General features: G+C 31.5%; 1 protein-coding gene across 2 annotated transcripts in view; it reads right to left on the reverse strand.

Annotated features, from left to right (window-relative positions):
* Positions 1–1,362: 1,362 nt before the first annotated feature.
* RB1CC1 (RB1 inducible coiled-coil 1) overlaps positions 1,363–15,477 on the reverse strand; it is a 68,724-nt gene continuing 54,609 nt past the window's right edge. The window contains exons 18-24 of one of the 2 annotated variants that reach the window (XM_074278304.1): positions 15,217–15,457; positions 12,072–12,123; positions 11,012–11,059; positions 7,854–7,912; positions 6,518–6,645; positions 3,094–3,164; positions 1,363–2,358 (exon numbers count right to left, since the gene is read on the reverse strand). In XM_074278304.1, the coding sequence (XP_074134405.1) occupies positions 2,281–2,358; positions 3,094–3,164; positions 6,518–6,645; positions 7,854–7,912; positions 11,012–11,059; positions 12,072–12,123; positions 15,217–15,457 (677 nt within the window). In that variant the 3' untranslated portion in view covers positions 1,363–2,280. Of the gene's footprint in view, positions 2,359–3,093; positions 3,165–6,508; positions 6,646–7,853; positions 7,913–11,011; positions 11,060–12,071; positions 12,124–15,216; positions 15,458–15,477 lie in introns of both variants that reach the window. The other variant, XM_074278293.1, reaches the window with a different exon arrangement.

A 15,477-nucleotide genomic window follows, 5' to 3' on the forward strand; every position in this document is an offset into this window, starting at 1 on the left:
TTCCTAAACATTTTCAATAGTTTTCAATATTTATTTTTATAAGATTTCATGTTCCAAATTTTTTCTACCTTAATGTCCCTTATCCCAAGACAATAAGCCATCTGATATAGTTCATACATGTGCTTTTAGTGAAACCAACCTAATACATCTCAGGTGGTTAGGATTCTTTAAATTTAAATAAAGTTGTGCTTTGTAAATTTTAAATAATTTGTTTTGAAATAAATTCTCAAGATCTAAACTGTAATTGATATGGATATTATTGACAATAATCTGATATAACAAGTGACATAAGATTTTATGAAGGACATGAACAAAGGGGCATGTATATCATCCCAAAAAGAGAAGTAGAGAACCAGAATGTTGAATTAGCATGCTTGGTAGACCTTAAATGGAAAATTTATTGAAAGGTACAATCTAGAACTACACAGGATTAAAAATGTGTAGAATGAACTACAGTCTACAGAAGTACACTGAACATTCAAAATATTCTTTCTTTAATCCAAAAGCAGAAAATTCAAATTTTCAACTTAATGTGACACGGGCAAAACTGATGAACTTTGATAACAATTTTCTGTGGTTAACTGAGAAGAAATTAAACATTAAAAAGATTAATTCACTAATATTAAAAGGATGGGTCTGCTTGCCATACTAACAAACTTTTGGTACCACACCACCAACTCTACGAATGTCTTATTCTTTCAAGATATGTATATGTGACACTGCAACTGCCCGTCTGGTAACTTTTTACAAATACAATCAAATTTAGCTTATTTTTGTGCTTTCCTTTGCCTTAAGGAGGAAAAAATCTTCACTAAATTTTATTTCTCATATGAAGACAGATGCATTATAAAACCATTTGTGAGTGTTTTCTTTTGTACTAAAAAGCCATGGACAGATTGAATAGAAACATTTCAAATCATTCATTCATTTATTAATGTTGTCAAACTCAGGATTTTTTTTTCACACTGTTGTATTTATTCCATTTATTTTCTGTTCTATTAGACACACATCTTAAAAAAAATTAACTCTTTTGTGAAGAAATACTGTTAAATATTATATGCAAATGAGTAACTTCATTATTGTCCTATAGCAACATAACGGAAATACTATCCTCTCTAACTCAAAAACTCATTGAAATGCCTCTGCTTAACAGTTGCTTCTTTGAGAAAAGGGAGTTTGCCACGATTCATTTCTATTTCTTGGGAAAACACTGCTCTATCCTGTAAAATAAATTAAAGAATACTATTTCTGTAACACAGATGTCTTTCTGTGCTATAATGATACAGAAAAATCTTGTCACACTCTCTAGCATTCACTCAAATGTATTAAAAAACTTACCATTTTCTTTAAAAGGCACACACATTTACAGGTTCAAATCTTTATTGTTTTAAAATTCTACATGTCTTTTACAATACAATAATTTGTTACTTAAATGACTTTCATATGGTTAATATACAATGAGTGTTTTTTTTCCTGAACTCAACCATGAATTACAATTTCATCAATATGATTTTTCTAAATAGATTAATACAAGACTTCTGTGTTATTGGGAAGGTTCATGTGCTTACATTTAAAACTGTCAATGGCACAGATTCTTCCCTTCAGAATCTATATGATCAATCCATCGAAAGTGCTTTGAAGATTGCTGATTACCTGTGGCTGATCTTAAAATCAGTCAATCCAATTGTAGGGTTCTTTTTTTTTTCTTTCTTTCTTGAAACATCAAAGGGCATTTAAAAAAAATAATGAAACAAGTTGTGGTAGTTATCTACAGAGGCAAACTCATGTTTTAAGAAAATTATATGATTATCTGCATGCAATGACACTCCTCTTTTAAATAGTTTTGAAGAATTTATATATATTATAAAGAATGTGTTAAAGAGAACAAGTATCCTGATAACCATTTCACAAAAGGACAAATGCTGGTAATAATGGTAACTAACACTTAACATCTAAGTTCGAGCTAATGTATATTTAACAGGCAATTAATATGGCTAATTTGTAAGCCACAATGTATAGGATATGCCCTTTGAGAAAATGAACTAATTTGGTCCGCATTTCTAGAGTCATCTGGGTAAAAAATTGTAATTCAGCCAAGGGATATGATGAATTTCTTGTTTCTAAAATGTAATTTGTTAAAAAATAAATGTTGTACATCAATGAAGTATATTGTCATATTGACTTCTGTATAAAAAAGATGGCCTATTTTTGGAGTGATGGATGAACACTGTAGGACAAGGTAGAGAAAATATGACAAAATGAAATTTCCTGTGAGGGTTATTATACTTTCTTATTCCACGGCACAGCTTTAACTCTGTAAAATTTGGTACCCAAAGGAACTTTAAATCTGTTTTGTGCCTAAAAGAGAGAGAAGAAATATTTTATCATGTTACTTGTTGAAGCTAAGGTAAGACAATATTATAAGAGTTATTTCTACACATAATTGAAGAATTATATACTACTACTAGTTCTACAATAATTACAGAGAATTAGAGTGAGTCTTCAGTAGCAACAATGATGCTATTAAAAATGAGACATATGGGGGCAGCTAGGTGGCACACTAGAGATAGCACCAGCCCTGAAGTCAGGAGGACCTGAGTTAAAATCTGGCCTCAGACACTTAACACTTCCTAGCCGAGTGACCCTGGGTAAGTCACTTAACCCCAATTGATTCAGAAAAAAGAATAAGGTAGACAGACATATACATGCATACTAATTATAAATTATTGACAATGAACCTGGTTTATTTTAAATCATGAAATAATTTTCCTGCATCTTCACTACAGAGATTTGATAGACAAATATAATTTATGGATCTACTCTTCATAAACTACTGACTTAATAGGAACAAAACAAGAAATAATTTTTTAACAGGTATCATCTGTCTATCCCACTTATGGCAAATGGTACACACCTATTAAAGATTATTTTCTAGGATTAATCAGAATTACAATCAAAGGGTTTATTTTATTTTCTTGGACCTCACTGGAATCATGCTTTAATTGGATGGGAAGTGACCATTACGATTTCTACAAAAAGCATTTTCTTTACCAACTCTATGCGTTTTATAACACATCCTATATTTTGTTTTACCTTTTTGGCTTGACAATATTCCTTTTCCATTACTTTTCCAAGTACCCACGGTCTTCTAGATGTACCTGAAGCTAATAAGTTATAGCATTAATTTTATTTTAAAAATAAGATCTCTTATAAAGCACTTTTATAACACTTGTTCTTTAAAAAGAAAAAAATTAAAATCCTTAAATTATTAATTTGTAATATGAAACAATAAAAATACTTGTGGACAATGCTTTTAACCCTTACCACCTCTCATAGTAAGGTGTAACTTGAATGGACTATGGAATACTTTAAAATCAATATAGAAGCGTCTGAAAACCTACATCAAAGAATTCCACAATGGCATAAGAGTGCCACCTACTGACTAATCAAGATTTTATCTGGGGGAAAAAAAAACAGACAAGATGCCGTCAGATTACCAGGTGCAGCAAATAAAAGTATTTTTACGGTAAAAAGGTCCAAATTAAGTGGAGAAGTGTAAAGATCCGGAATTGTAAAGGTTCGGTCGTCTCTAAGTTATCCTTGGGGACTGCCATCTCAACTCAATCTCCCAGCCAGAGTCTCTCCTTCCAGACAGCTGGCCCAACTCTGTCCCAGACTCCACTACTCTCCAGACCCAATGCTGCCCTCTTTTACACTCACAAAGATTGTAGTGAGAACTCAATGGGGCCTGTGAGAACTTCTACAGCCAATGAACTTCCTTCTTTTAAAGGGACATGTGAGAACTAAGGGGCTTGTAGGAAAATACTTCAACCAATGAACTTGCTCCTCTTAAAGGTTGTGTGAACTCCTTTTCAGAATTCCAAAGGTGTAAACTCCCTTCAAGGCCTGAACCAAAGGTGTGAATTCTGAGCTAGAGAATTGTTTAGACAACCTGAGTTATCACCTTGTAATTCTAACACAGAAGGGCAGAATTCTCCTCAATTCTCAAAGCTACCACTTTTTTGAGTAAGTGATAGATGACAGTGACAGGGGCACTAACTTGTTAGATAATGATTTTGAACTTTTAAGATGAATGAACAACTTTATAAACAGGAACATGATTATTATGAAGGGTTGTTATAGAAAGATAATTACATTATCTTGTATAAAAACATTTACATTACAAGTAAATAGAAATTGCTGAGAAGCAAGTTTGGGCTTGCTGTCAGGGAAAATTTCCTGATAATTAAAAAGCTGTCCTAAAGAAGAATGGGCTACCTAGAACAATGGTGAGGTCTCTATTTCTGGGTATGTTATGGTGAAAAAATTTTCTTTACTATATGAGCTGAACTAGGATATTTACTGAAGTCCCTTTTCAATTCTCAAATTCTGTGAAATTTAATGGTTCTGATGATTACTACTCCACCTAATCCTAACAAGTGGAATGCTCTTCCCCACCATCTTTAAAAACAAACAGATACTCACATTATAAATTAATAATTTTTTTCTTTTTACAGATAGTGATTTCAGCACAATAATGTATCCCATGATGCATACCTTATTAGATAACCCATTAACCCAGAGAGGAGATATTTAAAATTGATTTTATCTCTTCATATTTTATCTGTAAAATGTATATAAGGTTAAGGCAAACTTAAAAGACCTTAAAGATGATCTAGTCTAAATCTCTTTGTTTTAAAGAAGGCACAGAGGCCCTAAGAAGTGAAGTTATTTGCCCATAGCTAGTTAGTATATAGATCTCCCCTTGCTACTGCCCCAGTTTTTCTTCAATCCATGCATGGAAGTCAAATTGAAAATTAAAATCTAGACAAAAGCCCTGTGGACTCAGAAATGCTGCCTAATTTCCCTCATTTCTCTAAACCCCTTTGCTCAGTGGAGGAACAGCTCAGTATGAGAGCTCTCTGGATTGATGTAGCTATCTACCAACTTGAGTTATACTACATGGAAGCTGAAAATAATAGCTTAGGATTAAGGCTGGAGACTGCATCTGAAATTTCATTGGTATAAATACCAAATGAAGAAACTCCTTGTATTAATGCTAGTCAGTACTTTCTCAACCTGACTTGCCCAGGTAGCAAGTAGTTGTAGAATAGATTTTAAGTTGAGTACAGCAATGAACTCTTGGATAGAATGTGAACACAAGTCTTCCAGTCCTTTATCTACCAGGATAGCCCAGATCTATCCATGATATTACAATGGCCTAGAAATCTTCCCTAAGAAAGATTACAAGTTCTTCGAATAGTGAGAATTATGGACTACAGAAAATATCAGAGGAGTGACTCCTGAGTAGCCATATGGGAGGCTATGAATATGAAAAACTTAATGACTATTTTTTTTCTCAATTTTACTACTTAGGAAAAGTTAGATTTACATGATTTAACATTTATACATTACAGACAAAAGAAAACAACCAGGACATCTTTGAAAGTTACATGCTGGAATTATTTTATATATGCTTACTTATTTAAAAGCACATATAAGAGTGCTCTTACATATAAAGAGACTTTTAGTTTTGTGAGTAATCCTTTTTTTCTGTTCTATTATATGTATTTGGAAATGCTCATCTATTTAGTGTATAAGTTCATAAAAAGAGAGCATAGCATGTATAATTCTTGGAATGTATAATATATATGACTCTGCTTGTTCTTCATTTTCGAAGACCACAATTATCAGGGAGATGAGGCAGAGTTGTGCAAAGTTAGCAGTCTCATTCTCTGGGAGTCATTTATATGTATGTACAAGGCTGAATCGGGCAACTCAAATCTAAATGATGATTATCTGATACAATTAAAAAATGTCTTCATCAGGGTCAAGGAAGAGAGTACTTTAATACAGACATACACACATACAGTCCTTCAAAAAGCCTGTATTTGAGGTCTCTCTCATTTGTTAGATAATTAAGGTTGACTGGCACAGGCGTTTTAAGAATATAGTTACTTCTACATTAAGATGAAGCACTGAAATAGGTCTCAGTTAATCAAATATGCTGGTTAAAAGTTACAAAATAGTATCATCACAACTGTTAAAAATTGTCAAACAATGTACTACAGTATTCTAAACAGTAGCAATATTTGTTCATATTATTTCTCATTTTATAACTGAGGAAATTGGTGCCCAGAAAAGTTAAATAACATATTCAGGATTACATAGAGTCCAAAGTATGACAAGAATTTATGGGTTCTAACTCCTAAGTTCTAGGCTTCTTCTATTTCATATTTTTCTTTGAAGACTGGATTTGACAAGTTTCCTAAAGGACATCTCAGTGGCAATATCTTGGCACAATACACTTTCAAGAAATATTTGTCAGCTGTTCATTTTGAATACAGATTTATTAAGCAAGACATTTTTTGGGGGGGGGGGTAAATATTTGTACTACAGTGAATTAGTATACTTAAATTCTGGGACTTTTAGATCTCTAACAATTCTAAAAAAGTGACTGTCTTTAATAAAACAGAAACTGATAATTAGTTTAAAATGAGACACTTACCACACTCACCTGGTTTGAGGTCCAATGCAGTAAGAGACTCTGAATGCAGGAAGTATAAAGTTGGGCTAACAGTAAATAATACATAATTGTCATGACGTTCATCCAAGATAATGAGAACCAAATCTCCAACCTGAAAACTAAATAAAAGTAGTAGAGTTTTACTATACACTTCATGGTGGTTGATGACCACATTGTGAAAGCTTAACTAATTTTTGGATTTTAAGATAAATTTTTTGTTGTTATTCAATTGTTCTTGACACTTGTGGGATACTATGGACCATACTGTCCAAGAGATTTTCTTGACAGGGATACTGGAGTAGTAGTTTGTCATTTCTAGTGAATTAAGGCAAATAAAGTTGAGTGACTTGTCCAGGGTCACACAGCTATTAAGTGTCTTGAGTGTAAATTTGAACTAAAGTCTTCCTAACTTCAGGTATAGAGCTATTATCTATTGAGCCACCTATCAAAACAAAATTAAGACTTTAAAAAGATACCACTCATTTAACTCTTGCATTTAAGAAATCAACAAAGTAGGATCTATAGAGGTGAAATGACTTGTCTAATGCTATATAATCACTAAGAGGAAATTATATTTGAGTCCAAATCCTCTGACAATAAATATAACATTCTTTCTATTGTATCAAATCACATAAGTAAATATATCCTCAAATATGACTACATATATCCTCAAAAATCCATTTAAAATAGAAGTCACATACTCTGAAAGCTCTTTTTATTTAAGAAAATTAGCATAAAGCAAGACACATACTTTGTATTTAATAACTATTTGATTCTGAGAAAACTGTTATGATTTTATAAACATTTTTCTGATATTTTATTCCTAGCTATTTATCTATAAGTAAACATGGTATTTTTAAAAAAATCAACTTTTAAAAACATATAGTAGTTTTAATGATTATGATGATTCCATTAGCAGTTCACTAGAATTTGACCTTTCCATAAAACAAAGTGCCAGTAAAACTTTTTTCTCTCCTTTTAAAATATTTTATCCTAGGTATATACAAATGGTGAGAAAGAAAGTTATGATACAATTTTTTTCAAAGTGACACAATCTAGATATAAAGTGTTGCTTAAGGAAAAGAAGTGGAAGAAAGGATGGCTTACTTATCTATACTTACCTATAACCTGACTAAAACAGTGATTTATAAATCATATCTTAAAAAGCAAAGCTGGATAATCACTTTTTGAATAGCAAAGGCAACAACTTTTCAAGTCCCCTCTAATTTGAAATTCTATGACTTTTCTAACAAGTTAGCACTTTTAAGAGATTTTACTTGCTAATAGGTTACATACATAAAAGAATCTCCCAAAAGTAAGTACTTACTCTCTAATAGCTATTTTTTCAGAATGCCTTGAAGAAACTGAAGACATGCTTTGAGACATCTGGGGGGAAAAAATTAAACAAATAGTTAAGCATATAAAGTGAGAGGATCTTCAAACAATTTATTATCCTTAAATAGTTTATGTACCTAAACAGAAACAAATTTAGATTAAAATACCTAAATGTTTTTTGACTTGATAATTATCAATACCAAGTTCTTGATAATTCAAGTATCATTCAAAAGCATAAAAAATACTTCATAAAATATTCAAAATACTTTCCTTAATCATTGAATGTTAGTGTGGTTCGTTCAATAATTTAAGTTTGTGCTGATGTGAAACTTATTTTTATTTAAACATAAAAACTAAAAACTAAATAAAGAGCTATAATTAGTTTATTCTTTAATTTATGTTAAATGAATAGTTTGTGCAAATATATAGAGAGATTAACCTTGGCAAAGATGCAATTTCAAATGGTGGAACCAAAGGACCTACAAATTTTGCAGTGGTAGGGAGGGGGGAATGTGTATAGAAATTATGGAATTCAGCTAAAAAAGCCTGTTATATGAGAAATATTTATGTATGGTTAATCTACAAATGTGAAAATAGAACACAGAAATAAACATACTTTATCTGGTTTAATGATCAATTTTCATTAAATCAAAACATTCATTGATGTGCACACGTAATATAAATGCAGAATAATAGATTTATATCTTAGGAATATACATATTCCAAAGTGACATTGCAGTATAGATTTACAAAGCTCATGAATTAATATCATGTTGTCTCTTGTCTTTATCAAACATGGCTATTTTTAATCTTTCTCTTATTCAGTGTAGACAGAATAAGAATACTATGTGACAGTGGGATAATCAATTTACTTCTCTGGACAGCAGCTTCCTTATCTGTAAAATAAAAAGCTTTGCAAATAAATTTCATTGGTGAGCTTTAGGATTTGGGGCTTTAAAATATTAACAATTTGATATTGTAATTATAAATACAGTAAACACTAGACACAGCATAATGGGCAGAGCACTGGATTTGGAATCGAGAAAACCTCATTTTAAATGTTGTTTCAGACTCTTTTTAAAAGTGTGATCTTGGGCAAGTCACTTAACCTCTCCTGGTTTCTCTTTTCTCATGAAATAAAAATGAGGATTCTAATTGTTTCTATTAGGAACTATTAGGATCAAATGAGATAAAAGATATAAAGCATTTGGAAAAATGCATGTGCTGTACAAGGCATTGTAAAAGCCTTGTAATATTTTAAGTTTTAATAAATCTAATAAAAAATATGTTGGGATACAAAAAAAACGAAAATTATCATCATGCCCCTTCAAGCCTTTCAATTTGAAATTTGTGAAACTTTAAATGAAAACTGAGCTTAAATTTTACTTTAAACAACAACAACAACAACAACAAAAAAAAAAAAAAAAAAAAAAAAAAAAGCTTTATAAAGAAACTATTGTTGAAGTACCTTTAAAATAGGCTTTATGAATGGTGAAAATGTACCGGAAAAATAGTCTCTGTAGTCAAAGAATATGAGTTCAAATTCCAGCTCCTGCTGGAATCGGCATCATGTTGGACAAATCGTCCTAATCTATTGATATTTAATATTAATCAGAAGTAGTATTCTATTGGAAATTACTTAATATAAATTTTTAAAAAGGTTTAAAATTACATATATGCATACACAAATAGTTCAATGATTAAATTTTTTAAAATGAAGGAATCAGGAGCATGTGAATTTCTCTTTATAATATCAATACTGAATATATACATGTTATATATGTGTGTAGTATATACGTGTTTATATATGTGGCTCTAGTCTACTACCAATTATGATGGGTACAACGCTTTAGATAAAACAAATTATAGGCTTGATAAAAACCTTACATACACACAAAATACACAGATACACATAGATACACACACACGTGTGTGTGTGTGTGTGTGTGTGTGTGTGTGTGTATATGACTTAACATTACAATGTAATAATATTGACAAGTTGACATCACCCTGTTCATATTTCAGTACTTTAAGGGCCCATAATTTGCTCACATGGCTATACCTTTCTCCACTCAAAGTGTATCACAATACTTCTAAAAAATTTTAAGAAAGCTGGATTATTGCTTTTTCCTTGATTTTATCATGTAATTTTCAAGCACTCAAATTCGTTATCCTCAATGCTTAGAGCATACTATCTCTACAACTCTGTAAATATTTTCTTTTAAAACCCAGCTAATATATGCCTCTTTCTCCAGGAAGACCTGAACTCCTCCAGATGCAAGTTCACTACTTTTTTTTGGTATACTAATTACATATTTTCATATTATTTCCCAGTCATCTCCTCACCATGTTTCCTGGACAAGAAATGTTTTCCATAAGGTCTTAATCTTTCCATCCCAATTCTTAGGCTTTATTGTCTTGATAAGTAATTGTCGTGGTGGGATTCTATATTTATGTCTAACTAGATACCCTTCACTTCATTCCTTGGCCATTTGCTTGCTGGCTTTATGTACGACCTCCATCTTTTCCTTTTTTTCCAGGTCTGGAACCATAATCAAATCAACTACTGGAAAGGGGACCTAAATCTATTCTTCTACAGATTGACTCACTAACTAACTTTTCCAACTAAAATATTTGGTCCTGGCCACCATTCTACTACGTGTTATTTCTATTAGAAATAACACATTCTGAAGAACAATTTGGAAACAAGCCCAAAAGGTCACTTATTATAAACCTGCATACCTTCTGACCCAGAAATGCTATTGTTCTGTTTCCCAAAGAGATTGAAAAAGGATCTATTTGTAGCAAAGATATTGGCAAAGAATTGAAAACTGAAGAGCTGCCCATCAATTGGGTAATAGCTTAAACTGTGGTATATGACTGTGACGATTTGTCCAACATGATGCAGATAGTAAGAGAGAGCTGAATTTGAACGCAGATTCTTTGATTACAGAGATACATATTTTTACAGTATATTTTCAACATTCATACAGCCCATTTCTAAAGCACAGGAAAACACTGGACATAATAACACCAATATTGTAAGGATGATCAACTGTGAAAGATTCAAAAATAGATATAATTTTGTATGGAAAAAAATAAACAAAAATGATACTTTTAAAGATAACATGATAAGTAATAAATACTTACTAGTCTCTGATTTAACCGCTTGTTTTCTTCTTCTTTTAACTGCAAAGTCTGCAGAACAAATGAAAAATTTTTGTGCTTAAATCATAATCAATCCAAATGATAAACACTTGAAAACCAAATAGCATTTCTTTGAGAATGCTGAACTAAGTAAAAAAATAATAGTAAATTTATTCTTTAGGATAGCTCTATTTATCTACTGATATTTTCCAACAAATCAATTCAAAATACTCTGAACTTGTCTGAAAATGAAGCACTTATAGACATACCTGTTTAAGCTCTATTTGAAAATATTTGCTAGTTTGATTTCTGAAATTTCATTCATTACAACAGATAGAAATTTTAAAAATGTTTATTCAATTAAGGAATGGTGATTGATCTATGGACCAAGAATTTCCCTATTAACATTGCAAAAGTTACACATCTGCTTGCTGGAATATAAAAATTATAGAATATGTATGTAAGTGATGCCTTGGTCACAGCTGAAAATGAAAAAGAATTGCCAACCTTCAAGAATCTATTCAGAATTTGAAATGCATGTAAAATCGTGTTGCTAGATTATACTACTGTCCTCATTTTATATATTTTTAACCCAATTAAGATAAATTTTCCATTTAAAAAAACCATATAAAGTGTTTGTTCAGGGGCATCTGGATGGCACAGTAGATAGAGAACCAGCCCCAGATTTGTAGACAAATCATTTAAACCTTAATGCAGGGGAGGGGGAAAAAAAAAACAAAAACTTGTTACATTTCCTAAAAAGTTAGGACAACTACTACTAAATAAGAGATTTCAATTTCTGATTTCATTCTCTGATAATGGAACTTCAATTAACTGTCATTTAAAGGTAATTGTTAAGTTATTTTATTCTCTAATATGAAACAGGATTCCTCAAAATGTTAACTAGACACTTAAACACAAAACAATGAAACATTAAATTCTAAATGCAAAGTAGATAGATTCTTTAGAATTAAAATACATTCATAGAATAAAATGTTAATGAATAACTAAGTATATCCCAAAGTGAACACAATGAATTTAACAATTAAAACAAGTTACTTACTCTTTCTAACAACATTATTCTTTGTTTTTCTTCAGACATGTGAATATTTTCACTAAGGAGAGAAAAAAGGAATTTATGAAGAAATTATTCTATTGTTTCAAATTCTTTTAGTTTCTTAATATATCAACTTCAAAGAAAGGTTTTAAAATTTTTAATATTTGACACAAACTCAATATTTAAAAATGGAGAACAAGGGTATCAAATATTTCCCCAAATCCTGATAAACTTATGCAGTGCTCAATGATTCACAAATTTCACAAAATTTTATTTTCACTATCACATATCCTATCATGGGAATAGGCTACCAACGTTTACAGCTTAAAATTTAATGACAAAATGAAGACTATTAAGCCCTGAAATTTAAGGGGCTAGATATTAATACTAGTTGAATACCCTGATAGCATTTATGTTATTTTTCTTCTCCTTTCTTTTGAATGACAATGTCTGATATATAAAGCACTAACATGAATTCAGTTGTCCAAGTTTCAACAATTGTAGTATTCCAGTGATCTCTTTCTGTGCATGTATATACACACACACACACATATACACACACACACATATATATGTATGTTATGTATATGTCCATGCTTCTCTATTATGTCTGGGTCAGTGCCTGCTGGAGTAATAGTAAGCTAAACAAGAATATCCACTGAAGCTTCTAGAGAAGAAACAAATGAACAAATCAATAAAGAGTGAGCATGGCTTTATCAGTTCATACAAAATGTATGTCTTAGTTTTGAATGTATATTGGACATATCATTTAATTCTTTGAAGTTACAGTTCTTCTGTAATTGGAATAGGTGGCCTCTAGAGTACTTTCCTCTTCAAAATCTAACAAGATTCTAATGAAGAATTTGATAAAACATCTCAAACAAATATTTATTAAGCTTCTACTATGCTCTAGGCTAGGGGTTCTCAAACTACGTACGGCTCATGGGCCAGATGCAGCCCACTAAAGGACGTTTATGCAGCCCGCCAGGTTATGGCAAATGGGCCGGGGGAAGAGACAGAGTGCAAGTTTTTGTTTTTACTATGTCCGGCCCTCCAACAGTCTGAAGGACAGTGAACTGGCCCCCTATTTAAAAAGCTTGAGGACCACTGTTCTAGGCACTAGAAATACAAATCATTCATCCAATAAACATTTTTAAAATGTCTACTATGTTACCACTGAAGATTCAAAGGCAAAAAGCAGTTCTGGCTTCTTAAAGGAAACTGACTACTAATTTTCTTAGAAATTTGGATAAACATAAAGAAGGCTCATCACATTTTTAGATGGAACATCAAGTTAAGAAGGAAAGCTATCATATTGTGACACAAAGTTCAGGATTCAAAATGATTATTACAGGTTAAGGACTGACTCTAATAAGATGAAAATTCAATGAAGTCTTGCAATTGTTTAAAAATAATCCACTTCGGAAATCTTCAACATAAAGAAGATCCAACTCACTTCCAGTTGATCAATGATGGACAGAGGTAGATACACCCAGAGAAGAAACACTGGGAGGGGAATGTAAATTGTTAGCACTAATATCTGTCTGCCCAGGTTGCATGTACCTTCGGATTCTAATGTTTATTGTGCAACAAGAAAATGATATTCACACACATGTATTGTACTTAGACTATATTGTAACACATGTAAAATGTATGGTATTGCCTGTCGTCGGGGGGAGGGAATAAGGGAGGGGGGGTAATTTGGAAAAATGAATACAAGGGATAATATTATAAAATATATATATATATATAATAAAAATAAATAAAAAAATAAAAAAAATAAATAAATAAAAAAATAATCCACTTCACAAATACAAAAAAGAGTAGGAGTTTTTTTCTGAAAAAAAAAAAAAAAAAAAAAAAAAAAAAAAAAAAACCCACACACAAAAAAAAAACTGGAAATATTCAAGCGTAGCAAGCTCAGTGAGTTAGCAGTTTTCAGTAGCACCAAAAGAGTGAATGTGATCCTGATCTTGATTGAAAAACACAGCTTACAGAAATAAGGAAGCTTATGGAAACCTTCTCAGAATAAAATAAAATAAAGGAAATCAATTACATGGTTCAATTATAATATTAAGGGAAAAAAGGAAGAAAAAAAATTCTAGCCTCATTTCAGAAGGTAAAGGCTGTAAGGAATACTTTACTCCACAGCAACATTAGGAATGAAATCTTTCTTGGAAAAAAAAAGGGGAGGGAAGGTAAAAACAACAAAAGGATCTGAAGATAACACAGAAAACACAACTTATCTGAAAATGGAAAGCAAAAGCAATGGTAAAGGAAGAAAGAAGAACACTGACAAAGTGAGAAGTTTCCCAGCATATATCTACTATTGGGAACAAATTATATATTGCCATCAGAAACCAAGAAAAAACTACTTGTAAATAAAAGACCTTATCAAGAAAATGAACACTTTAGAAATAAATCACTTTGTTTCTTAAAGGTAAGGATGGAGTGCTCTGAAAGAAAGATTTCAGAAGTGAACAAATAATTAAGAGAAAGATATATGGGAACAGGATTTGCATTTCTGGACAGGAAATTCCATTAATAGGTAAAATGAGCTTTTTGCCAGGGTTAAAGCATACTGTATCTAAAGAGGTAAGAACAGTTTTGTCTGAATTCTGGCGAATTTAATCAAATTATTTAAAGTGAAAGGAGGGGGGTAGGAAAGAATCCTATATCCAAGCTGACAAAACATAAAATAGGAATAATAGTAATATAGATGCTGAGGTCACAGACTTCAGATATCTAAAGAAAAGTACAGTCACTTCTCTTCTTTGAGCTTTGGATTTTCATCTTTAAAATAGACATAACATTACCTATTACCTCATAGAGCTACTTTGAGAGGTTAATGTCAATATTCCCAGTCCCATTTAACTTCAATGTGTGTCTTACAGTATTTATGTTAATTAATTCTTTTGTGTCTCCTGTATTGAAGTTATCCAAAATATTCAACTATACTGGGCTTGTAATTATATTACAATCTTTATTGTATCCTCTCAATATCAATAATTAAAATATAATCTTTTCTTTTTAACTTACAAAACTAGTTCCTTGTTACACACTGTGCCCTAAGATAATTCTTTGCAAAGGTCTGGTTAACAAAGAGTTTAGCCATGTTGGGAGGATATAAACACACAGATGGAACACTCACTGTACAGACATCATGCTTGTTTCCATGGCTGAATCTGTTCTTCCTTCATCTGCCATTTCTGAGGCTAATCTGTCTGTTTCACCAGGGAGTTCAGGTGCACAAGCACCACAAAGTTCAGGGGCTGTAGCTAAATATGGTGGAGGAACAAAACTGCTACTACGCAATTTATTTACTTCTTCTTCAAGTTTTTTCTTCTCCTCAAGCAAACGAGCTCGATCTTCAGAAAGGGATTCAATTAAATCTGAATGTAAAGAATAAAAA

This window comes from Sminthopsis crassicaudata, chromosome 1 (genome assembly GCF_048593235.1).
Source record: "Sminthopsis crassicaudata isolate SCR6 chromosome 1, ASM4859323v1, whole genome shotgun sequence".
Lineage (NCBI taxonomy): Eukaryota > Metazoa > Chordata > Mammalia > Dasyuromorphia > Dasyuridae > Sminthopsis > Sminthopsis crassicaudata.